Genomic DNA, 24440 nt, shown 5'->3' on the forward strand with positions numbered 1-24440 from the left:
TATATTTTTTTTTTTATGAATATTTTTGAAAAAAATCCGCGATGCACCGAAGCCGCGATAAACGAACCGCGAAATTGCGAGGGATCACTGTATTGCGTAACTGATGTGTCTGCAGCATGCGGCAGACACATCACAAAACACAAACGCTGTGTGCCCCAAAATCAAAAACTCAGATAATGAATAAATACTGTATTTATACTTCAATATTTCTGCAAAGAATAACTGCTATTCTATATGTACTGCATCCATTTCACCATTTGCAGAGCCAGGCAGTCACATGACCGCACACAAACATCTTCACAATACGACAGTGGTGTGCAACAGAGTCTAATATTTTGCACACCTCACTTAGCTTAAGTGGGAACCCAAAATATTTTAACCATCGCTGAATATGATGCAGTACGGCTTCACATCACAAACACTTCTCCCATTGGCATTAATATCTTGTAAGTTTGCTTTGTTGTATCATAAGAGCCAGTCACAGAATCACCAGGGACCCCCTCAACAGTTCCGTTCAGTCGGATACGGAACTAGGACATCGACGGCGGTATCGGTGACAGCTGCATGACATGCTCCTCTTTGTGAAGCAACCAGATGCGCAGTCTGTCATGGCCACTTCAGGATCAGCTCGCAGTCACAACCTTTAACTACAGGGTGGCAGATTGACAGAGAACATGGCTGACTGACACATTGTCTACTCGCTTAGTCTGGCAACTCCTCGCGTTGCCCGTTTTCGTCATAGCGAAAGAAAAGTGGTCGTCAAAAGGCAGTTGATGGCTGCGGGGTGGACTCATTCCGCACCCTTGGTCTGTACTCTGGCATTCACACTCACTCACAGAAACCGCTAAATAAGCCTGCATTAACTGTCAGTGGATCAAGCACAAACACACTGCTTCACAAATGCATGATTTTTTTGTGGGGGGGTTGCAGGGGTAAGATTCAATGCAAGAAAAAAAAAATCACTGAAATAAGTTGAAAAGTGATACTAATCATGATTAAAAAAAATAACTGATAATTAACAAACCTGGCACCACTTTTTGGGATTCAACAAAATGATCTAAACCAAACTGGCTAGGACAAAATGAATGGAACACGACTGACAATGGGCAACACAAGTGATTGTCTTGAGATTCTATTGTACCCTGCACAGTTTCAAGACAACCTGTGCCAGCAGCTCGCAAATATGCTACAGGAAGCGAGCCTCTTTCAGGTTTCCAAGGGGCCAAAATAGCTTCTCAGTATGAGAACTTCCTTAAGCGGAAGTTCCGGTATTCGTAACCCGGAAGCAGAAGGAAGCCCGCAATAGCTTAATACACGCAGCGCCCACTCCACACAACAGAAGAAAAGTGTTCACTTCGCCTTTTTCTGTCATCGGATCCGAAACGACGACGTGTAAGTGACTTTTTATTGGCGTGCGTTTTACTGTAATTGCGAAAGATTTTAACATTTTTTTCACTTGCGTCCTGTAGATCATGGCATCGAAACAAAGAAGAACTGTAATGACTGTGGAGGAGCGAGTGAAATGCATCCGTTTGAGCGAAGCTGGACACAAAGTAAAAAGCATCCAGGAGACACTTAAAGTCGGAAAGACCCAAATCTACGAAACTTTAAATAAACAAGGCATCGATTCTTGCCCAGTACGAATGTGGGAGTCTCCCTGCTCATAGGAAATTGCTTGTGGCTCGACGGACGAGATACAGCGCGGTAAATGATCGTGTGCTGGAATGGTTTCACTGTTGTCGTGCTAAAAACTTCCCGCTCACTGGGCCGCTAATTCACGAGAAGGCTAGCTCCATAGCGTAATCCATGGGCATAGACGACTTCGAAGCGTCCGGTGGCTGGCTGCAAAAGTTTGTTACAGGGCATCAGCTGACCAATTCTGTCTTGCGTAGTGAGGGAGGGGAGGTAAAGATTGAGACGGTGAGCGAGTGGACAAACCAGGATCTTCTAAATGTGGACTGTGATTTGGCTGTCACTAAAGATTACACAGCAAAAGAAATCACTGAATTGCTGGAGCAAACCACCAATGTGATCAAGTCTGAGGAAGAAGATGATCTTCCCAGTTCAACTCCTGATGACAAGCCATCATCCAGCAAGGAAGCAATGCAAATGGCAACACAAATCCTTCAGTATGCACGAGAATCACCAGACATCAGTGATCATCAACGGGACAGTTACTTGCAACTAGCAATAAAACTGTATGATACGCAGGCAAACATTTTCATACACCAAAGAATGAATCCAACAAAACAACCCAAAATAGACTCTTATTTTCCCAAGACGGAAAAAAAATCAACATTAAAATACTGTACTGTACTGTGTTGATGTGATTTGTTGATACTCTACACCTGTACTGCATACACAGACACACTTTTTTTTTTGTATCAAATGGCCATTAATTATTTCAATGCAACTATTGTGAAGTTAAGGTTGAGTGGTTCGGAGAATGAATGAATATTGTGAATTGAGTGAATACAACATATAAGTGACCAAGTAAAACTCATCTGCACGTAGGCACACACACACACACACACACACACACACACACACACACACACACACGATGATTTACATCACTCCGGGCAAGAAATGACGGCAGAAACGCTCACAGTTTAGATCTTTTCCTCAATCAATATGTTACCTGTTGTTATTAATTAACTTGAGTGAGGGGCTAAGTTGTTTTGGTTCTAGTGCATATGGCAAGGCTATTACCATGGATTATAGCCTAATCCTCTCTGTGTTGCGTCTTACATCACTTCCGTCAGAGAGTCCTGCTTGCAAGGCCATCCTTTTGTAGCCAATTGAGAGCTCCGTTAAGACATTATTCCTATTCTCCTTTCAATTATTCTCAACTCAACTGTATTTATAGAGCACTTCCAAACAGCCATTGCTGCATACAAAGTGCTGTACATGGAGCAACTAACATATATACAACAATGAAGCAATAAATCAGTAACAAAGATTGTAGAAGGCACCAAACAGTAAAACTACGATCAAATCTGAGTCATGCTGAGTCAAATGCCAAAGAATACAAGTGAGTTTTGAGGTGGGTTTTTTGCATTGATTGCATCAATGCCCAGTTTCAAAAGGCTAACATCTAAAACTCCTGGACAAATTGAATGTGGAGCATGATGTCACAAAAAAATAAAAAAATAAAAAAAGTGTTGCTCCATAGTTCGTGCCCAGTTGTTTACTTGTTGGAAAGCTTTTGCACTGTCACAAACAAGGGTACCTGCCATTAAATAAATTGAGAGTGTTAAAGGAATTTCACTGAGTCCATCTGACTATTGTATACATACATGTTTGATGCAGTATTGTGTTGTTCTAAAGAAGCAAGGTGTTGAATCGAGCCATTGGTTAGTTTACCTACATGAATATGATTTAGCAGAAATCGCATTATCATGGTTAACAAAGGCAATTGCTATCTTTAAAGTAATTATGATGTTCATTAGTTAGATAGCTAGGGCCTACATAGCTTCTTGTTGCTGATGGTGGCCAATGAAAAGGAGGAGAGTTGATCCTATTGTTCCAGAGATGGAAACTAATTAGATACTGATCAGCTGTTTTTATTCAAAGAGTCGACAAGTAGCACAGGAGAATAGTTCCGCCAAATGAAAATAGAGCATGTCTTGTACAAGCAGTTCCCCTGGGGGGTGTTTATGTTCTCAACATCCAATCAGACTTGTAAACAGTCGACATCACTTGGTGGCAGCCCATTGCTGAGTAATGAGCAGCAGAGAGGTGGGTGGGGGTTGGGGAAGCAAGCCAATCAGAAAAGCAGTAAAGGGGTGGAACAGGCAAGCACTGTGATTGACCTCATTTGTTCTGTTATGCAAGGTGCCCATTTTCTTGCTCAAAGGAAATGAATCGTGAGATCTGAGGGGATGCAGTCTACTAACTCTTGGGAATGTCACACAATAACGGTAACCGTAACACTTTCCTTACAGCAACAGATTGGTCCTGCACTCTTCTTTCATAAAATATGATGAAGCCATTGCGACGGGCGCTGGTAATAATAATTATAGCAATTATAATAATAATTATTAGTAGTAGTAATAGTAGTATATGACCAAGATGAGAGGAATCCCAGGAGCAAGATACAATTTAAACTGCAGGTCAGTCAATCGTATCAGCACGTGCAAAGCCGCAGAACCTCTTTTCCCAGGAGAAGGATCAATGTACACACAAGGCCACAGACACGACTGCAAAAGAGATTAAGATGCGCACGCTATCTTTTGGGGACTAAAGCTCGAAGGCATTTTGCCATGTGGCGTTTATACCCTTTACTGGCCTCCCCGCCATGGATGGCAGGCAGGCAAGGGAAAGACAGCAGAATGCTGGGTCCAAGCATGGACAAATTATGTGCTGAAGTGTGACATCACACCTTTGCTCTAGGATGGTAAGGATGCCCCTAAGGTCCAACAATTGGAAATTCCAACACAATTTTGTGGTGGGGAGGGAGATGTCTGTAAAATGACAGAATGGTGTACTCGTGGTCAGGATGTCCGCCTCTCAGTTGAGGTTGGGCAATTCAATCACAGCTTCCTGTTTGGAGTTTTCATCTTATGCTCGTGCTTGTGTAGCTTTCCTCCAGCTGTCTTCAGCTACAAAATATTAAAATAGAAACGACAAAGTTTGCTCTGTTGGTGTTATTTTGGATGAAAAAGACATTTGGATTTGAATATGATTATATTATCGCATGAGGCCTTCCCGAATGCCCCTAGTTGAGAATGTTCTAAATTAAATGAGGTTAGTTGCAAATTTTAGGATCTTTCCTCATTTTTCATTACAGTTCGGAATGTTGAAAGATGTTTTCAGTGTAGTTAGAAATATTTTATGACGGTCACAGCTTGACCCAAGAATTTTTTTTTCTATTTTTGGCCATCTAGTTTTCACTCTATTCTCAACAACGTTCAATCACCTGTGGGTGCGAGGCTTCCCAGTTCCTATGTTTTCATTATTTCCCGTGACTTAACATTTAATGCATATGGACAAGATCATTCCCCACTTGGTCACAATTGAACTGTTTTGTTTACAGGGGCCGATTTTAACACGTCTTCCATATCTTATCTCTCGTCAGCCATTAAATGAAGCCAAATTACTGCAAGTGTCTGCTGAGTAGGTGAACCTTACCTGGGACGATCTCCTACTAATGCAATTCATTATTACTGCCTTGAAATACCTGTCAATATGCAGAGTGGTTTTGCAGTGTGCAGGGCAATCGCTCGGAATTGTTCGACATGATAAGCTTCAAAAGCACACCTTTCACACTGATGACTTTGGGTGGAGTATGAACGCTGGGCTGAAGGCAATTTGTCCCGCTACGCATCTTATGTCATGCAGGCAGACCTGAATTCCGCTGAGAGACCCCGACAGCCAACCCAGGAACACATGAACACATGTGTACTTTCTTTGTATGGGGTTTTCTGGAGCGTGGAAGAACGCTTAAGGCCATGTGACACAAAGCCCAGACTAATTAAATCTTCCATGCTGCTTGAAGTGTTACATCTGAAGTACACGCTTGCACATGCAGACACAAATACGCACATGGACAATTTCTCACCCTTCGAAGCTGTTCGAGAAGTCGGTGGTTTTGTTCGGATAGCTCACTGATGGCCTTAGTTTTGTCCCTGTCAGCCTCTCTCAGCTGGACCTGGTGTTGCTCCAGTTCTCCCTGTAGCTGCTGGATGTCAGTCTCCAGCTCGGCCACGCGGCCCTCCCACTCCCCCTCTCGATTTTCCAGACGCCAACGCAAGTCATGCTTCTCTTGCTCCAAGTGCTGCCGGAAGAGAAGCGGCACAAGATTAGATATTATAGCTGTAGTGCCGACATCCATGAAAACATATGTATAAATAGCACACGGTATTTTAGATGGTCTATCACAGTTTGGAGTGCGTTAAGAAAAGGAGGTCCTTCACCACTGGAAAATGATGACAGAACTGGATGTAAAGTAAAATCCAGTTTTTCCTTCTCCAGAAATTGAAATGTGTTTGTTTTTCCAAAACAAGCACTAAATTGTCATTTCATACAAAGTTTTTATTGGTAATAATTTGGATTGTAAGGAAGGGGGATGACAAACTTCGCTTTTGCTTCCTTCTTTCTGGTCTTGAACTTGACACTTGAGTCTCTTTGTTTCTCCTTAATGTGTCATTTTTTAAAAACATTATTTGAACAAAGATCATCCTTGTCTCTTCATAGCAGTGACCAGTTGGTCACTTGGCTATTAACAATGGCTATCTCACAATTTAGATGCATCCGTTGTTGTCTGAATAAAATGGAGTAGATTGTAAACAAAGAATTCCAAAACAGATGCAACAAAACAAGTTAAGCCCCAAAACAACTTCAAGGGGTCTGATATTGGGAAGCAGATTAATTCTGAGCTGCATCATGAGGATGAATATGGATCAAAGGGCTGAACAGATGTACAGTAGATTCAGTGAGCTGTGTACAGTGAAGGGATTAGTCTTGTGTGTTTTTCTCAGTCTACATATTAGCTAGAGTGGAGAATACCCCCCCCCCCCAGAAAAAGAGGAAACAAAGCAGCATGGTATTCCATTGTCAAAATACTAAATAGGTGGTCAGTGATACAATTCGGGATAAACTAGACCAGAAGTTTGACCAAAGTCATGATGAGTTATTCCTGCTGGTAGGCCTACCAGTAAATCAAGGCAGATGGGCACCTTTGTCCAAGAATGCCATGAAAAAGTGACTTCAGATAACTCTTGTTGTAAATCGGACAGATTCAGAAAGCATTGAAATAAGAAGCAAGCTTTCATAGAAATAATCCAATTGGCCCTTGAGATTACTTTTGTCATAGTTATGGCGCAATGTTAAACGAAAAAAAAACAGAACTGAAAAAGTACAGTACCACTTGCTAGGACAATAATCCCAAAAGAAAATTAGTTTTATATGATGCTATGCTCAATTGTATAACATTACTTTTAACAAACCTTGGTCATTGCAAGTACATCATCGAGATCTAAGAGCATTTACTGTTGATGAATCACTTTTATTACCTCTAATTTGTCGTTGAGGTCTTTGTGCATTTTCTCATATTGCTTCGTCAAATCTTGGTTTCGTTCTAGTAAAGCTTTGCCCAGTTTGGCAGCTAACACCAAATCCTTTTCCTTCTGACGGATGAGAGACATCAAGTCGGCATTACGGTCCACCGACAGCTCTTCCGCTTTATCCTGCTCGTCGCTGAGCATGGCCAGTTCCTCCTCCAACGCCACGCCGAGGCCTCCGGAGCCGGAGCCGGCGTGGCGCAGCGGGTTAGCCGGGCAGCCTCCGGGCTCGTGAGCTGCGGGTTTGCGGCACGGCTCCATGTAGTCGCTGTCCAGCTCCAACGGTGCTGAAGCCACACCAGACGTGCTCAGGTCGAGGCAGAACGTAGACATGGCTCAACTCCACGGCCGGCAGGACGAAGGACGAGCCGCCAGATAGGAACCGACTGCTTTTTTTTTTTTCGTTATTTTTTTTAAGCCGAACGAACCCACCCTACTCGGACCGGGTTGGTCTGACCGTAGTGGCCTGTAATGGAAAATTCATCCATCCTTGTTGAAGCCCCTTCCTCGTCGGTAAGTTGGAGCCAGCTCTGCTTGAGTCTGAATCACAGCGAACAACGCCTCCCTCCTGGACTGCTCACTCACTGGCTGGTCTCAAACGTGCGGAAGAACAAATGTTTTATCATAGTGTTAATCCACATCGATGAGTTCTTCACTGCAGTCTGTCGCTGTGCGCCCATCCCGTTGCTGGACTCCGGTTCCCCCATTTTACTGTTAGCCGGTTACACTAGAGACATAGCGAAAAGACCTCGCCGCCCGCTCTATCTTTTCTCGTGCCCCTATTGAATGCGCGCTCTCGCCGCGTCAGTGACGTCAGATGCAACCTGTTACAAGTTGCCACCTCATTGGCTGAATATGATAGCGCCATATTTTGGTGCTTCTCACACAGCTGTGTATGACCTCCAATTATGAGCACGAGGAGCGCATGGGGGAAGCTGTCGTCCGCCATAACAGCGTGGGAAATAGGAAACAGTATTTTTTTTAATGGCATCCATACGAATGTGTGTGTGTGTTTGCAACAAATGGAAGAAGTGCCTTTCAGCTTTTCCCAGTCAGAGGTTACCACTGCAAGGTACCCACACACCACATTTCTTTGGTACAGTTTCCACGGCCACCCATTTTTATCCAGGTTAAGGGACCAGGGTATATGTGTGTTTTACCTAAGGCAAGCATTACCATTTGCTCTGACCGGGATTTGAACCTCAGTCATTATGTCCAAAGTAGGTGTGTTACCTACTAACCCATCGAGTCATCAAACACTGTTTTAACCATGTTACAAAAATGGGTCTCTGATGCCTTGCACTGAGTCAACATGTCTGATGGTTAGCTGTGTTGAATAAACTGTTTAACTGAATCAACAAATACGAGGGGGTGATCCATTATGGCAGTCACCAGTGTGTCCAGGTCTCCGGTTTCCCATCCTGCCAGCCAATCACTGAGCCCCACTTCCATTTGAATTATCATAGGGATCTGGTTAAGACTAGCACACATTTTTAGTCTTCTAAGCTTAAATATATTAGTGCATTCTTTCTACTGTGCACCCAAATGAGTAAAGTATGCGTGAATTATTCAAGTAGTGCAACAAATCTTTTAAATTCATGAGAATTGTACTTGATTTAAAGAGGAAACAAAATGTGGGTGTACAGTGAATGAGTAGTGCATCAATTTCACAAGACATAATTCTGATGGGCTCGTTTTCCTCCCTTTACCATTTCAAATAACTATTTCATACAATCGACAAACCACATACAGTAGGTGTCATACTTAAACTAGGTAGGGTAGTCTCTTTTTCTCGAAACACCTATACACTATTTACAACCACATTATTTTTTCCTCCTCATTCACAGTTTCTTCTGGATGAATTTAGATGTTTTTTTTTCTTTAGAAGAAAATTGCAAAGAAGTTTTCATGTCAAACGGAAGTGCTTTCAAGGTACAGTAAAAACAAAGGCATTTGCTTCATCGTTCCAATACCTTTGAAAGGAAGTCTTGGTTGTGGTTTGATGGAAAATACAGAATAACAATAATTTTAATAAAAATCTGTGCATTTTTCATTGACAGAAAAGTGATAAAAGCACTAATAATTCATTCAGTTATGGCAGCATGTGTATGGGTGAAGGCTGAAGGGGTAGGGATGAGGTCAGAATGTGGCGGGTGGGCACCGATGAATGATTACAAACAAAGCCTCTTGAGCTGATGAAGATCACACAAAAGAAGTGGGTCACTGCCTGCTGGTCTCCTGTGGGGGGGATAGACACATCATGGGTGATTTCCTCTGAGCTCATCCAAAGCGCACATTATCCTCATTAGTGCAATGCTTTTTGAGGTATGTAGATTAAAATAAAGGAGAGAAATGTCAACAAAAATATAAGTCATTGCATTTTAGCCCTAGCAGAGCGACAGTATATCGACCGTAAATAAGGCAAACATACAAACACTACATACAGTTTCAAGAAAAAGGATGTGAACTTTTACCCAATTTTCTAAGTAAACTAGTCATCAAACGTGATGAGATCATCTAAGTCACAACAATAGACAACAACAGCCCGCTGAAACGAATACTGCACAAAACATTAAATGTTTTGTTACTTCAGGACTTGGACAGTTTGCTATCCAAAAACTAAATTGCATTCGATGCTACAGCGTAACCTTTTCAAAACAAGCACACAAGACATCTCAAGAATATTACTATATCCAAAGAGTTGTGTAAACAGGAATAGTCCAAAATATCCCCCTGATTGTTGTGCAGGTCTGATCTGTAACATCAGGAAATTGTTGAGGTTATTGCTGCGAAGGTAGGAAAAAGAGTTCTTAACAACTCAAGATTAATATACGTTATCCACCAGCACTGTGGAACATGTAAACCTATACGGTTAATAGTTTGCGAGGTATTGTCTAAGATAATGTTTGTCTGTCGTACTGTGACTTGGAGGAATCTGATCAAAATGTGTCGTACTTTTAATCAGAAATCCAGGTGCTATAATTCCAATGCAGTTCAGATATTTTTCTAGCACCTGCATACACTGACAGATCACATCGCATGGACTGTAGCTCCCTCTGTGGAACAACGAGCTATTACACTCACTGAATGCTTTCAAAAGAAAACTGCCATAATAATGGTACTGTTGATGGTTCGGATTTGTGTAAAACGTTCTGATATTTACATCAGTTTTGCTGTACGTTAGGAAAAAAATGGTCACAGTTATTTACCACAAAGTTCCCGAGTGACCTGATGTTTTTGTCAGCTTGTCTGCAAGATCAAAATCTTTTTTTTTTCACCATCACTACGTATGACTGGTTGACTGACACATTGAGCACCATGAGTGCTGAGTGTTTCGTAATTATGTAGCAGTCTGCCCCTAAAACACACGAAACATAAATCAATTTTCTTCAGTCTATTGTATGACAAAGCCTCTTTGAACTCAAATGGTTGGCCAACAAATCATAACCAACATACATGTATGCCCGTTTCTTGCCATTGGGTGGCAGTGTTTCCATATTAGTACTTTTAGTAAATAATACGAATTTGTTGGGACGCTTTCAAAAGAGCCATGACATAGAAATACAGTGTGTAAGAACATTTTTGCCAAATGGAAAACATTAATAGGTAAAATAAACAATTAGAAACTGTCTAAAAGTGATTCCCGCTGAACACATGACTCGCAAGGTGTGGTTTCTACTGAATGACACGTTCACCTTAATTCCACAAAATAAATCACACTGCTCAGGATTCTAACTTTTTCACAAGGATGAAGAGGCAAAGATAAAATAAAATTAAGGCGTGGCCACAGACATTTTGGAGGGCAGGTGCTCAAGAAAAAAAAGGGGCAAACTTGGCCCAACTTTTTCAAAAATGTAAGAAAAAAAAGTAGGATATATTTGACACACAAATTATGAAATTGAAGAAATGAATGAATTACAGACAAAAAAATAATGTGGCCCAAGTTAAAGCTTATTTAAACTTCTCTCTGAATAAATGGAAAAAAAAAGGCATCCAATATATTCTTCAAAATACAATTTGGGTCAGAACTACCGAGCAGTGATTCATATGAAATCCAATGGTACCGTGTTCCATTTCCGAAATGAGTCCTTCAAAGTTGTGTCTGCGCAAGAGTGGATAAGTTCCCAATTTTCAATGGCTCTTGTACGCAACAGATCATTATTTGTATTATTTTGACTGTGTATTACGTAACTGTTAAGTGTTATACCTTTTATTGTTACTCCATCCTCTTTGGCTCACTTTTTTTTAGATTCATGATGTTTTTTTATTTGTTTGTCAAAGGTATTATTCAAATAATGTTTAGATTTTATTGTTAAATAAATGAACATTTACTTCCACAAACACCAGCACAAAAGTACAGTAAATTGACATCTGGGAATCGAATCCAGACTAGTTCAAATCACAATTGCTCAGGGCTCAGGTATCAAGCAATCATGGTTCAGCTTGCAAAAGTCATTTGACTTAAAATCACAAAATAGGTGAGATGGGTTTGTTGTTACCTGAGCCCTTTTTCACTGTGATGTCATTTTCATTCGATAGCAAGTGACAAAATGGCTGCCCACTGAGATGGACTCCACAAACACAATATTATTAATCGGAAGGCCGTGTTTTGACAAATGGGGCTGAGCATGTTATTGTCAAGAAAAAATTTCACTTGACTTCCCATCATAGAATTTTCTGTCTCTTTGTATGTCTGTTGGTTAGTTTGCTGCTGCAGCTGTGTATATTTCTCCCCTAATCTCTCTTCATTCAACATGTCAAAGGTCAGTAAATAGCTGGACAAGGTTTTAAAATCACGGATTTCATTAATACAAAATGTGTAGGCGTTGTGCTGTGCGTGAATGTCCCTTGAAAAGTCAAGCGGGTTTCAACAAGTGTGACGCCTGCGTGGGAGCAAAGTGGAGGAGTAGGAGGCAGGGCGAGGGGGCGCACCCCAAATCAAAGGGGCAGACTTCTCACTACAACTCCATTAACAGCCAATCAAACATCGAAACACCTTATAGGGAGACTGATAATGATGAGATGATCATTTTTATTCTTCTTAGTTTAAACATTGTTTTTAAAACAGCAATAATTGTACTCCAGCAAAACCAAACAAACAAAAATTTTAAAAATACACTTTTCATCCTGCAAAAAAGGGCCGCTTGCTTGAGCTCCACTGCTCTGTCTGTGCATGTGTCTGCTTTTATTTGTATGTTCTATGCGGCTGCAATTTTCGAAAAATGGTATTATGATTAATATTGCATTTGTGGGATATGACTTAAGCAAAAAAAAAAAAATAAATCCACCTGTTTAGAGTAGGGGTGGCAAATAGAACATTTTATTGTCAAGACCATTTTTGACTTGACTTCTCCCTATAATGATTCCATGATCTTCTGTTTTGCTGCTACTGTACATGAGATTTATTTTTGTCTCATAGAAAATGAAATCAAAATATGAGAAACCATGCTGGCCATTTTTGTTTTCAACTCGTATCCGAAAGAAAGTGTGCCAACCTCTCAGACTTCACACAGTGGTTTCTACTGTGTATATCCTGCTACACTAATAAGAATCCCATCAGAAATTGGAGCCCATCATTTCTAAAGTAAATACCTCGTACCAGTAAATGACAGCTGAGCTGACCACATGTTCAACTGTAGCAGTGGGCGGCTGAGTGAGTGAGTCAAGCATGACCATGACTGTTTCTTCATACAATGGCTGTTTGTTGTTCTGCAGATAAAGTGTGCGTGCGTGCGTGCGTGTGTGTGTGTGTGTGTGTGTGTGTGTGTGTGTGTGTGTATTTTTGCAGGTCAGGTAACAATTTGGGTGTTAATATCCATCCATCCGTTTATCCATCCATCCATCCATCCTTCCATCTATGTGCTGTGTCACTTGTCTTCACTAGGATCACAGGTAAGATGGTCCCTATTCCAGTTGACTGAGAGGCGTGGTACACCCTGAACTGGTCACCAGCCAAATCTTAATTGCTGGCTTTTATTCAGAACAAAAAAGTTCGTAGAAATGGTGAAATTAATAGAAATGATCTCAACATCTTAAATTTAAGATGGTTTGAGCTGATCAAGAAATATGGAAATTAGGGGTCAAAACAAATCAAACAAACAAATGTTTATTATTAGCTTTTATTTTGAAAATGTACACAATCTTGTGGAAGGGATGACCTGAATAGTTCGAAGATGGAACTGTTTGAATCGGTCCAGAAAATGTGCATGTTAGAAGGGAAAACAAACAAAGAATAAAACTCTTAATTTGGGATTTTATTTTGAAATTCTGACAAATATGTGATAGGGATGAGCTGAACAGTTTCCAGTTGGAACGGTTTGAATTGGTCCAAAATGTGCAAATTAGAAGTCATTAAAAAAACATTGTTAGGGTTTTATTTTGAAATTCTGAGGAAATAATACAGTCAACATGGGGCAAACATACAGCTACTTGTTGTAAAAAAACATAATAATTACAGTATTTTACTGTATCATCATAAATTACAATATTTTACAGGCAGCAGTAACATACTGTATTCAGTTCTCAAAAATACAGCAACTAACTGGATATTTATTTCCAGTATTATACTTAAAATTACAGATGCAGTCACTTAATATAGAAAATTACAGTCTGTTACTGCATCGCTGCTGCCTAAAAACTACTGTAATTTTGACAGCTTACATTAGTTTGCAACGACTGGGTGCTCGCTGTTGGCTCAGCGTATGGCTCAGCATTTCAAGCTGCATACATGAATATGATTAGTGACAGCTGCCGCAGCATGGAGCGCGACCAAATAGTTTAGAGCGGGGGTGGTGGTGGTAGTGGGAGTGGTAAAGGGTGAGACTGATACAGAAGAGAGAGGGAGAGCCACCGCTGTGTGATCACAGATCTGCTGCATTTCCACATGATGCTACCCCCCACACCCCCTCCCCACCCTCTCCTCCTCTCGGTCTCCCTGTAAACCGCGCTCGGGAGTCGAGCTCACTCTCTCCTCTCTTCTCTCTCCTCATTGAGGATGACATCCACAAATTTGATGAACCAGCGAAGCTCTCAGTCTAGCTGGTGGCTTCTGACAGTGACCCCATATGAACGGTTGTACCGGATGAGGAGGTACCGTCTTTAAGGAGCACCCGGGTAAAAGATTTCAGCTGCAGCAGTCCTGAGTAAGTGCCATGCTGTTTTACTTAAAATAGGCAGTTGAAAGCAGAATCGGATCAATGGATTTAGCTGCAGAGCATTGTCTCGTTGACCATCCCGGCATGCTGTCTCGATTGCCTGACACCACTCTTTAATGACCACATAGTGTTGTTGCAGCAGAGCAGCCCTGTTGTTTGAAGAGTGAACTCTCCTTTTGGTCACGACTGCGATGCTTTGTCTCACTTCGCGTCTCAGCTCACTGCTCAGCTTACTGTTGCATACCCATGAGCAGATTGCCCTCACTCCCGGCGGTGGCATTTAGACTGCCTCTACTGTCAGGTTGATTTCACGTTACACCCATCAATGACAAGACCGTAGAAGTTTTGATATGAAGTAACTACGGACTCTGCCTATTACACGGTGAAGTCAGTCTGCTCACTTATTCGGTTAGGCTTGCAAAGTCTGAAGGAAAAAGTGACAAGCTGAAGACTGTGGTTGGAGGAATCTCTATGGTAACAGCAGGTTTGGGAGGGGTGGGGGGAGATAGCTTGCTGCTTCTCTGATGCTTATTCAGCAGGATCACAAATGACAATACCTTCAGATTATATTTGTTGAGTTAGATGGAAGAGAAGAGAAGAGAACATTCCATGTTCTCAAGTGTCCCCACCCCCCCGAGAGCCTTTTTTGGAATTCAACACCTGTCCTGTTTTCCATTGGAATTTATGATGGTTGTGTCAGTACAATATGGGCCACTTGATTAGGTTCATCAGCACACTCTAATGGGATTTGACACAACAATGTTCAGTTTGCAATTTGACAGAGGGGCGGGGTCTGTGTTTTTTTCCCCCCTTTATTATCATATAAACTTTGAAATGCTATAGAACTGCACAGCATCACTGAATATCAATGAAGAGGTTGGTGAGTGTAATTCTACAAAAACTCAAAACACACACGCACACAAATACAGTCAAGCGAACAAACATATCTCCGCAACCTTGTTATGGCAGTAAAGAGTTAATTTCTCCCGGCTTGCTGTTAGAGGACTGACAAAACATGCCAATTTGCAATTAAGTTAAGTGACTGTATTAAATACAGTGGATGCAAAAAGTCTATTGACTGCCAGGTTTTTGTCATATAGACAAATGAGATCAAGATAAATCATTTAAAAATATTTCCCATCATATATGGAAGCTCAGCACTCACAGGGCATTGAACCACTCACAACCGACTCTTTTCTGAAACGTTTTACCTCTCATCTGAGCAGGCTTAATCTGCAGATGCACATAGGCTTCATAAAACAGCTCAAACCCGAGTGTTGAAAACCAAGTTTTACTTCTACGACCCAAATCATAAATAGATTCGCTCATGTGGGATGCAAGCTGCATTAAAGGTGGAGTTGACCCCAGCATTTTTTTTTACAACAGTGGTGCCCAACCTTTTTTGACCAAACATTTACTTTTCAGGCCAACCAATCTTGGCGATCGACCGTTTACAGCGCATGCCATGATGAGCAACAGCCATCACGGCCCGTAACATGAACGAAACAGAAAAATAAAGTAGATACCAGAGTTTGTGAGTTTGTGAAAAGGAAATCACCTCCTGCCTTAGTGGGTGACCTGAGGCATGGGACGCACTTTTGCTGTGTTAAATGCAGGAACATCACTATTGTAGCTCACGTGTACCGTTTTAAAAAGCTTCTCCTGGTGCTCCATATTCCAATTCTTTGCCAGTGTCATCGGTCAATTGCGGATGAAACAAACTGGAAAAAAAGAGATATTGCAACGGCTCTGATCGTAAGTTGGAATTGCAGACCACTGACCGCAAACAACTTCCGTTGATGGAGGTCACGCGCCACTGTAGGTTAAACGTGACCGTCTGTTTTTAAATGAAATTTTTAAAATTACTTTTTTGTAAAAGTAAAACTGATAGGATGCTGAGGTTGCAGTGTACACTAAACACAAAAATATTAATAAAACGCACACAGACATACAATTTATTTTTCTTTCCCCATTTCCCTTTATACTCCACCGTGAACAATTTGGGATCAGCGTTTGCATGAATTTTCAGCCTTTGCTAGAAATGATTGTGGCACAGTGGTCGGCTGTACATAGAGGTGCAGGGTTCGATGCCGGCTCCAGCCTTCCTGTGTGGAGTTTGCATGTTCTCCCCATGCCTGTGTGTGTTTTCTCCGGGCACTCCGGTTTCCTCCCACATGACAAAAACATGCGTTACAGGTTAATGGAACACTCCAAATTGTCCCCAGGTGTGAGTGTGAGCACGGATAGTTGTTTGTCTTTGTGTGCCCTGTGATTGGCTGGCCGCCAGTTCAGTGTACCCAAAGACAGCCCGCCCGTGAACCTTGTGAGGATTAGCGGATTAGAAAATGGATGGATGCTAGAAATGAAAAAATAGTTATAAAAAGCATACCAGAACATCTGAACATTATTTTGGGTTAATGAGAGGCACTTGAAGTGGTGACAGCTGTGTGCTGAGCCCCATTTAACAGGAGTTTCAATGTGTTTGGATAATTCTGAACCCATCCCCATCCCAAGTTAGAAGAGGGCATGTGCACTTGTGCAACCATATTGTCTGAGTGACTTATTTTTACTTCTCCTCTCGACAAGAGTTCTTCTTTTTTTCACTTGCTTCGCGCAAGTTATCGGACAAAAAAATATTTAAAGTTTTTTTTTTCTTTCTGTTCTTATAAATTGCACCACCCTGGCATTTGATCAGGGCTGCGCAGGCTTTTGGTATCTAGGATATTTATGTCTGTGGACATTTATGTCTGGGGGATGATTTCAAGCATGGTTATTGATTTGCAAATAATGAGTAAATAAAGTCCATTTCAGATCTGCCCTAGATGATATGCAGAGGGTGAAGTGAAAGATCATACTTGAGTATCCAACAGGGGAGCTGTTAGCATAGCCTTTGGGCGCCGTCGGTGTAAACGAGTGTATTCTTTGATCGACTGTTGCCTCTACACCCCAAACAGCAATGTAGGACTTGGACCACACAGCAGACTGGATTGCAACCCTTTTCCCTTTTCCACTTTCCTCCTCCTCCTCATCTCTGACTCATACGCCAACACATTATTCAACCTTCCAAAAAGACCTCCAGATCGGTGGTTATGGTGAACATTTTTGCTCTGTTGTTCTATGTTTGAGGAGCCGTTTCTGCACATACACACACACACACACACACACACACACACACACACACACACACACACACACACACACACGGTGTGTATGTGTGTGTGTGTATATATATATATAATATAATTTTTTTTTTCATCCATCCATTATCGATGTGGGATGGTGGAGCCTATCCCAGCTGTCTTCGGGGAGTAGGCGGGGGACAACCTGAACCAGTTGCCAGCCAATCGCAGGGCACACAGAGACAAACAACCATCCGCGCTCACACTCACACCTAGGGACAATTTTGAGTGTTCAATCTGCCTGCCATGCATGTTTTTGGAATGTGGGAGGAAACCGGAGTACCCGATCGAAACCATGACCTCTGCACTGTGAGGTCGACGCGCTAACCACTCACCATATATACAGTGTGTATATATATATATATATATATATCAGTGGCGGACCCTCAGGGCCAGCAAGGCCTTCTCTGCTGGCCTAAACATTCTCAGAAAAGTAAATTTACTTTTCTGAGAATAACATTAATTTGTTATTTTATTTTCATAAATATGTAAACAAAATTATTCTCTGTATTCTTTACGTCATATTATTTCCACTTAGTCGAGGGGCTTTCAATGTTATTTTAAATAACATTGAAAGCCACTCGACTAAGTGGAAATAATATGACGTAAAGAATACAGAGAATAATTTTGTTTACATATTTATGAAAATAAAATAACAAATTAATGTTATTCTCAGAAAAGTAAATTTACTTTTCTGAGAATAACATTAATTTGTTATTTTATTTTCATAAATATGTAAACAAAATTATTCTCTGTATTCTTTACGTCATATTATTTCCACTTAGTCGAGGGGCTTTCAATGTTATTTTAAATAACATTGAAAGCCACTCGACTAAGTGGAAATAATATGACGTAAAGAATACAGAGAATAATTTTGTTTACATATTTATGAAAATAAAATAACAAATTAATGTTATTCTCAGAAAAGTAAATTTACTTTTCTGAGAATAACATTAATTTGTTATTTTATTTTCATAAATATGTAAACAAAATTATTCTCTGTATTCTTTACGTCATATTATTTCCACTTAGTCGAGGGGCTTTCAATGTTATTTTAAATAACATTGAAAGCCACTCGACTAAGTGGAAATAATATGACGTAAAGAATACAGAGAATAATTTTGTTTACATATTTATGAAAATAAAATAACAAATTAATGTTATTCTCAGAAAAGTAAATTTACTTTTCTGAGAATGTTTAGGCCAGCAGAGAAGGCCTTGCTGGCCCTGAGGGTCCGCCACTGATATATATATATATATATATATATCAGTGGCGGACCCTCAGGGCCAGCAAGGCCTTCTCTGCTGGCCTAAACATTCTCAGAAAAGTAAATTTACTTTTCTGAGAATGTTTAGGCCAGCAGAGAAGGCCTTGCTGGCCCTGAGGGTCCGCCACTGATATATATATATATATATATATACACACACACACACACACATACGCACGCACACACCAAACGATAAAAGGTGTTTGCATGTCAGGCAAGCCTTCAATGTGATGATAGTTTGAATCATCAATTATCAGCAATTACATTTCCTACCTCTTTGAAGTGTTACGTAATGAGAGAAACATCTTTATCAAATATTCAAAGAGTGGTTTGTGATAATTCCCCATCTTACCAAGACAGCTTGGACAAGGCTTCTAACTTTATTGGAACAGTTTGGGGTCGTTTTCTGTTCCAATAGAATTGAAAAAAAAAAGCAAGGTCCATTCAGATATTGCCTGAGGCACCCATCGCAACCCTTGTCACCATCAAACACCTTTTGAGCTAAGCGCTCTTGTCCAACATCTACGTTGTGGCACATTGAGGATTCATCATTTTTAGCTGCCCTTATAATCAGAGTCTGATTACAAGGGTATTAGACATTGCATAGTGAACAGGTCATTTAATCTTTCTGTTGGCAATGAACTGCGGGTGGGAGCATGCACGTAGAGAGTATATCATCATGGTCAGACAATTAACACTGGAGTCTGCGTGGAAGCACACCCCCTGAAATCATCACAGATGCATTACAGAAATGTGCAGCAGAAAGGGTTTTTTAAGTGTCAGTCAAAATGTTTTGCAGATGTGCAAGCATGTTTTTCTGACATACCTCGCACATCCTGAGCAGTGTTGCTGGTCGCCCTGCCTCCGAATGCTTCCTGAGTTACACTGTTACAGCAGCCACATTTGTGGGAAATTATTCACAGAAGAAGTAGAAGTGATTTTTTTTTTGGTTGTTGTTTTTAATCTACAAAGTGCATGTAGTCTTTTTTTTTTTGACACGGAGGCCACTGCCTGTGATCTTGTGGACCGCATGTTGTTTATCTCCTGCTGGTCACAGACGGCGCACAGAAGACTGAACACATGCGCTCAAAGAACGCCGTTAAAATCGGAAAGCAATGTGCTTTGGAACAGCCAGCAACACCGAGAACAACCTTCTCAGTCCATTTCCACAATGCGCTTGTACTGAAGACTAAGATCAGCCTGTTCCAGTTGGGAGAAGTGGGTGGGGAGCGAGCGCTTTTAATATTCTGTTCAAGATTTCCTCTGCCTTGCTCTTGATCACGCATTCTGCTAAATATATCCAGTGGTGGTGGAAAACACAGTTACATCAACATGAGCAACCTATTTCTAGCAGTTCGGAGCTAAAAATAGGCCGACTCAAAAAGGATCTCCTACAGCATACAAGCATGACTAACTAATGATGACAATTTGACTGATGTAATTATTTGAAGGGTTTCTTAACATCAATTAACTAATCATTCGAAAATAAATTTTGTCTGAACAAAATGGCTTTGTTGTACATATTCTGTTTCTGGTGTCAATCCTGAATAGTGGAATATTTTAGGTGCATAAATAGGCATTACAGGCCTAAATTATGCAATAATTTCTTAAAGGCACCTTTTCTTTTTTTTTTTTACTTTTACTTTTACAGTCTTACGGGGAAAGAGTCTATCAGCAGGGCACATCTTGAATTGGCAACATTTGCCCACTTTTCCTTGCATATGTGCTCCAAATCTGTCAGGTTTCAAGGAAAGCCACTCTACCATGTGTTGCATGCTTCAGATGAATTACACAATTTCAAGTGGATTCAGGTCTGGGTTCAGGCTGGGCCGCACAAAATGTCAAAAGTCTTCTGGTAAAGCAAGTCACTTTACTTAATTTCAGCATGTACTAATCCAGGGGCCCCCAACCTTTTTTGCCCCACGGACCGGTTTATGTCAGACAATATTTTCAGGGACCGGCATTTAATGTGTGGCGGAAATAATACAACAAAATAATATGGTATGAGCTGCATGAAAACTGTGCCGTTTTCGAAATATAATAATAAACACAAGGAGCGTCTAATCTGACCGCAACACTACGATCCAATGGTATGGTATGAGCTGCATGAAAACTGTGGCGTTTTCGAAATATAATAATAAACACAAGGAGCGTCTAATCTGGCCACAACACTCCGATCGCGATGGCAATGTTTAATGCCTTCAAAATACGATACAACGCAAATTCAAAGTGCATGAAAATGACGACTCACCACAGCACCGAGCTTGATTTTCTGCAACCAGACGGCCCATCTCGGGGTAATAGGAAACAATGACACCTCAAGTGTGTGGTTTATGTCCAGTCTACTTCGTAATTTTGTTTTCGTCGCCGTTGCTGCATGCGTTTTGTTTTGAAGTAATCGGTCACGTGAAGGAGAAGCGTGGCTTGACGCTTGTCAAGCGTAACACAGACGGATGTAATGGAGAATCCGGTAGTTTTTCAAAATAAAACATCTTTCGTATTCCGAAATAAAACGGAATTAAGTCAAGTTCGTTCTGTGCGGCCCGGTACCAAATGCCCGGCGGACCGGTACCGGTCCGCGGACCGGCGGTTTGGGACCCCTGTACTAATCGACTGGTAATCTAAATCCTTTTTTGCAGTGTTGTGCGGTGGTCAAGCAGAAAAGTGAGATTCCTTTTCATATTCAGCTTTCTCGTGGAAGCTTGAACACAATATTATTTGGTATTTGGAAGTGTTCATAATTCCCTTCACCTAGACTGAGGTTTCAGTTCCACTTGAAGAAAACAGCCACAAAGCATTGATTGGGTGGTTGTTCTCCTTAATTTCATCCATCCATCCATTTTCCAATCTGCTTAGTCTCACCAGGGTCGTGGGCATGCTGGAGCCTATCACAGCTGTCATCGGGCAGAACTCGTTGCCAGCTAATTGCAGAGCACACATAGATGAATACCAAGTCACACCTAGGGACAATTTAGAGTCTTCTATTAACCTGTCTTCCATGTTTTTAGAATGAGGGAGGAAACCAGACTACCCGGAGAAAACCCACGTAGGCAAAGGGAGAGGAGGAAGGCCGCAGCCGGAATCGAACCCTGCACCACTCTAAATTGTCCCTACGTGTGAGTGTGAGCGCGGATGGTTGTTCGTCTCTGTGTGGTTTGCGATTGGCTGGCCACCAGTTCAGGGTGTATCCCGCCGACTGCCAAAAGACAGCTGGGATAGGCTCCAGCACCCCCCGCGACAATTGTGAGGATAAAGCGGATCGGAAAATGGATGGATAAATGTTTTTGTATCATGAAAGCCTCTAAACAGGCCTTTGTAGTCCAGGTGACTTATTCCACATGTTTCTCCTTTTGTGTTCATGTCTCTCATCTTTCTCTCCATCAGAACAGTGACAACAACAACCAGTTGTCCATTACAGCAGCCCCTTTGGGACCATCTTGAAACAAAACTGTCAGAATTGCTGGACACATGTCACAGGTATTGTGTCTATGCTTGTTATTCTCAGAGAACGCAATTTTCCGGTGACATAAAAACTTTATCTACTAAACACAGTTGAGTAGGGTAGCAAAAAATTGTACTCAAGAGTACCGTTCCTTTTGAATAATAGGGCTCAAGTAAAAGTAAAAAGTATTCTACTAAATAATTACTGGACTAAGAGTAAATAAGTATTAAATGAAAAAAAAATACTCAAGTACTTCGTAAATATTGAGTAATTTTGGATGTTTATTTTTTTTCAGGAGCACAAACAAATAAAAATAAATATATATGCAAATTCAAACGTTGTCTGACAACAACGAACATAAACAAAAAATAAAATAATATAAAAAATAAATGGAAACATATTTTAAAATTCTTTTTGCATTCTTCATCGGAGGGTCATCAAAGAAAGAGAACGCCTGCTTTCTGTGGCATTTTCTTAAGTCAGTGTATTCCTTCAGCTTGCTGGGATGGATTCTGTGTTGACAGAAAAAAGGTCAATAAGGAATTTACAGTATTGATCCAAGTAGCATCTAAAGCACACCAGGATAGCGGAATGTTCTGTGACCTAGACAATTAAATCAACAACTGGGTACCGAAGATGCGCTACAAACCACAGTTTAGTCTGCTGGAATGGACCAGGTCCCGCCATTATTCCTGACCCTGTTTTTGTGTGATCATGTCACACCAGGTCCGCTTGAGGTCCTCTCAGAAAAATGCGCTCTGCCTGGTTAAAGTGGATTTTCTGCACTTTTATTTTTAGATATGACGTACAGTGGAATCCCTCGTTTTCAAGCTGATGATTTTCATGCAGCACTGTACTTTGATGTTTCTCACAGGCATGGTGGGATGGTTCATCTTTGACCCCCCCGCCCCCAAAATACTTTTTAATACCGAAATACAGTATCTCATCTAATTTGGAGGTATTCGAGGTCATGCAAATGTAAAAGTAAGACATCCAATTTGTGCGATGCTGAAAAGGGTTGTACGGTGCCAACATGATCAATCGATCCCAATTAATAAATTGGTAAAACCATACACTGTCTTGTGGTGTCTCTTCTTGACAGTTCAGTCCGCACTCAAGAAAACTGTGAGGCCTCAAGGTCTCAACTTCATCCCTTTGCTTAAAAATGTAGCGCATTTTCAGTGACAAGATTTAAATATTAATTTTTGCGTATGTAACCGTTACGTTTCATACACTTAAAATGCAAACATTGGCTTAACTCTTCAGGTGCCAGAGTTGTTACCTCAGTCAAACATTCGGTTTTGATTATGCGATCTCAAAAGGTTGTGGCTTGAAAATGATCAGCGATAAAGGCGCACTGTGTCAATGTTGCTCGGTGCAATTTTGCACAAATAATGAATCAATAAATGTAAAAGTACCAAACGAAATGTATTTAAATGTATTGGAGTAAAAGTACTGTTTCATCTGTTACTCTGGCAAGTACAATTTATCCCTAAAGTTACTGAAATAATTGTAAAGCAGTAAATGTAATGCAGTTTAGTCATTATCAGAGGTGGGTACCAACCCACCTCTGATAATGACTAAACTTCCGGATTTAACCCCTTCTAAGGCATCGGACTGATTGGCATTCTAACTACACTTCCGTTGACCTTGGTATGATTGAAACAGTTCACCAGCTTTTAAGTATTTGATAGGCACAATTAACTTCATGGACAAAATGGTGTAATATTGTTCAATATACGCGCCTCCTACAAAGAAGTCTTTGGAATTGCCGTTAGTGTGGTTTTAATATAACAGTGGGAACCTGTGGGAGCCTAAATCATCAAATGTGGTAAAAGTCTCATGATGGATTGTTTGAGTGTCATTTTCTTATGTCCAGGTTGAGCAGGAGATCTTACTTGTACAAAGGAAGATGTCTGACCTCGAGTCAGTACTGCAGCAGAAGGACATCGAGTTGAAAGCCTCAGAGACTCAAAGGACTATCCTCGAACAGGACCTCGCCACCTACATTACAGAATGCAGTGTATGTAGATACAGTGGCACTGACACCAACTGCACAGGCATAGAGTAATTTTGTTTATTACAATGAGTGCAGGCCTTTGAGAAATGCTCTTTATCTTATGTATTTATGTCTGACATTCTCGATTTTGCTTTCAGAGTCTGAAGCGTAGTCTGGAACAAGCTCGTATGGAGGTCACGCAGGAGGATGACAAAGCATTACAGCTCCTCCACGACATCCGGGAGCAGAGTAACAAGCTTCAGGAGATCAAAGAACAGGTAACAGATGGAAGTGTACTATCCGGTCATGTTGTCAACATTTATGCGATGGAGGG

The 24440-nt window shown here is 41.0% G+C and overlaps 2 protein-coding genes across 11 annotated transcripts in view; one reads left to right on the plus strand and one right to left on the minus strand.

Annotated features, from left to right (window-relative positions):
• Positions 1-8260, minus strand: part of bicdl1 (BICD family like cargo adaptor 1) — a 22408-nt gene extending 14148 nt beyond the window's left edge. For 2 of the 3 annotated variants that reach the window (XM_019885261.1, XM_019885262.1), the window contains exons 1-2: positions 7017-7397; positions 5564-5779 (exon numbers count right to left, since the gene is read on the minus strand). In XM_019885261.1, coding sequence (XP_019740820.1) covers positions 5564-5779; positions 7017-7397 — 597 coding nt within the window. Of the gene's footprint in view, positions 1-5563; positions 5780-7016 lie in introns of all 3 variants that reach the window. The other variant, XR_002170069.1, reaches the window with a different exon arrangement.
• A 5715-nt stretch (positions 8261-13975) lies between these two features.
• citb (citron rho-interacting serine/threonine kinase b) overlaps positions 13976-24440 on the plus strand; it is a 48884-nt gene continuing 38419 nt past the window's right edge. For all 8 annotated transcript variants that reach the window (XM_019885154.1, XM_019885157.1, XM_019885156.1 and 5 more), the window contains exons 1-4: positions 13976-14206; positions 22050-22142; positions 23987-24130; positions 24265-24384. In XM_019885154.1, the coding sequence (XP_019740713.1) occupies positions 22134-22142; positions 23987-24130; positions 24265-24384 (273 nt within the window). In that variant the 5' untranslated portion in view covers positions 13976-14206; positions 22050-22133. The remainder of the gene's footprint in view (positions 14207-22049; positions 22143-23986; positions 24131-24264; positions 24385-24440) is intronic.

The sequence above is a fragment of the Hippocampus comes genome, unplaced genomic scaffold (genome assembly GCF_001891065.2).
Source record: "Hippocampus comes isolate QL1 unplaced genomic scaffold, H_comes_QL1_v1.1 scaffold45, whole genome shotgun sequence".
Lineage (NCBI taxonomy): Eukaryota > Metazoa > Chordata > Actinopteri > Syngnathiformes > Syngnathidae > Hippocampus > Hippocampus comes.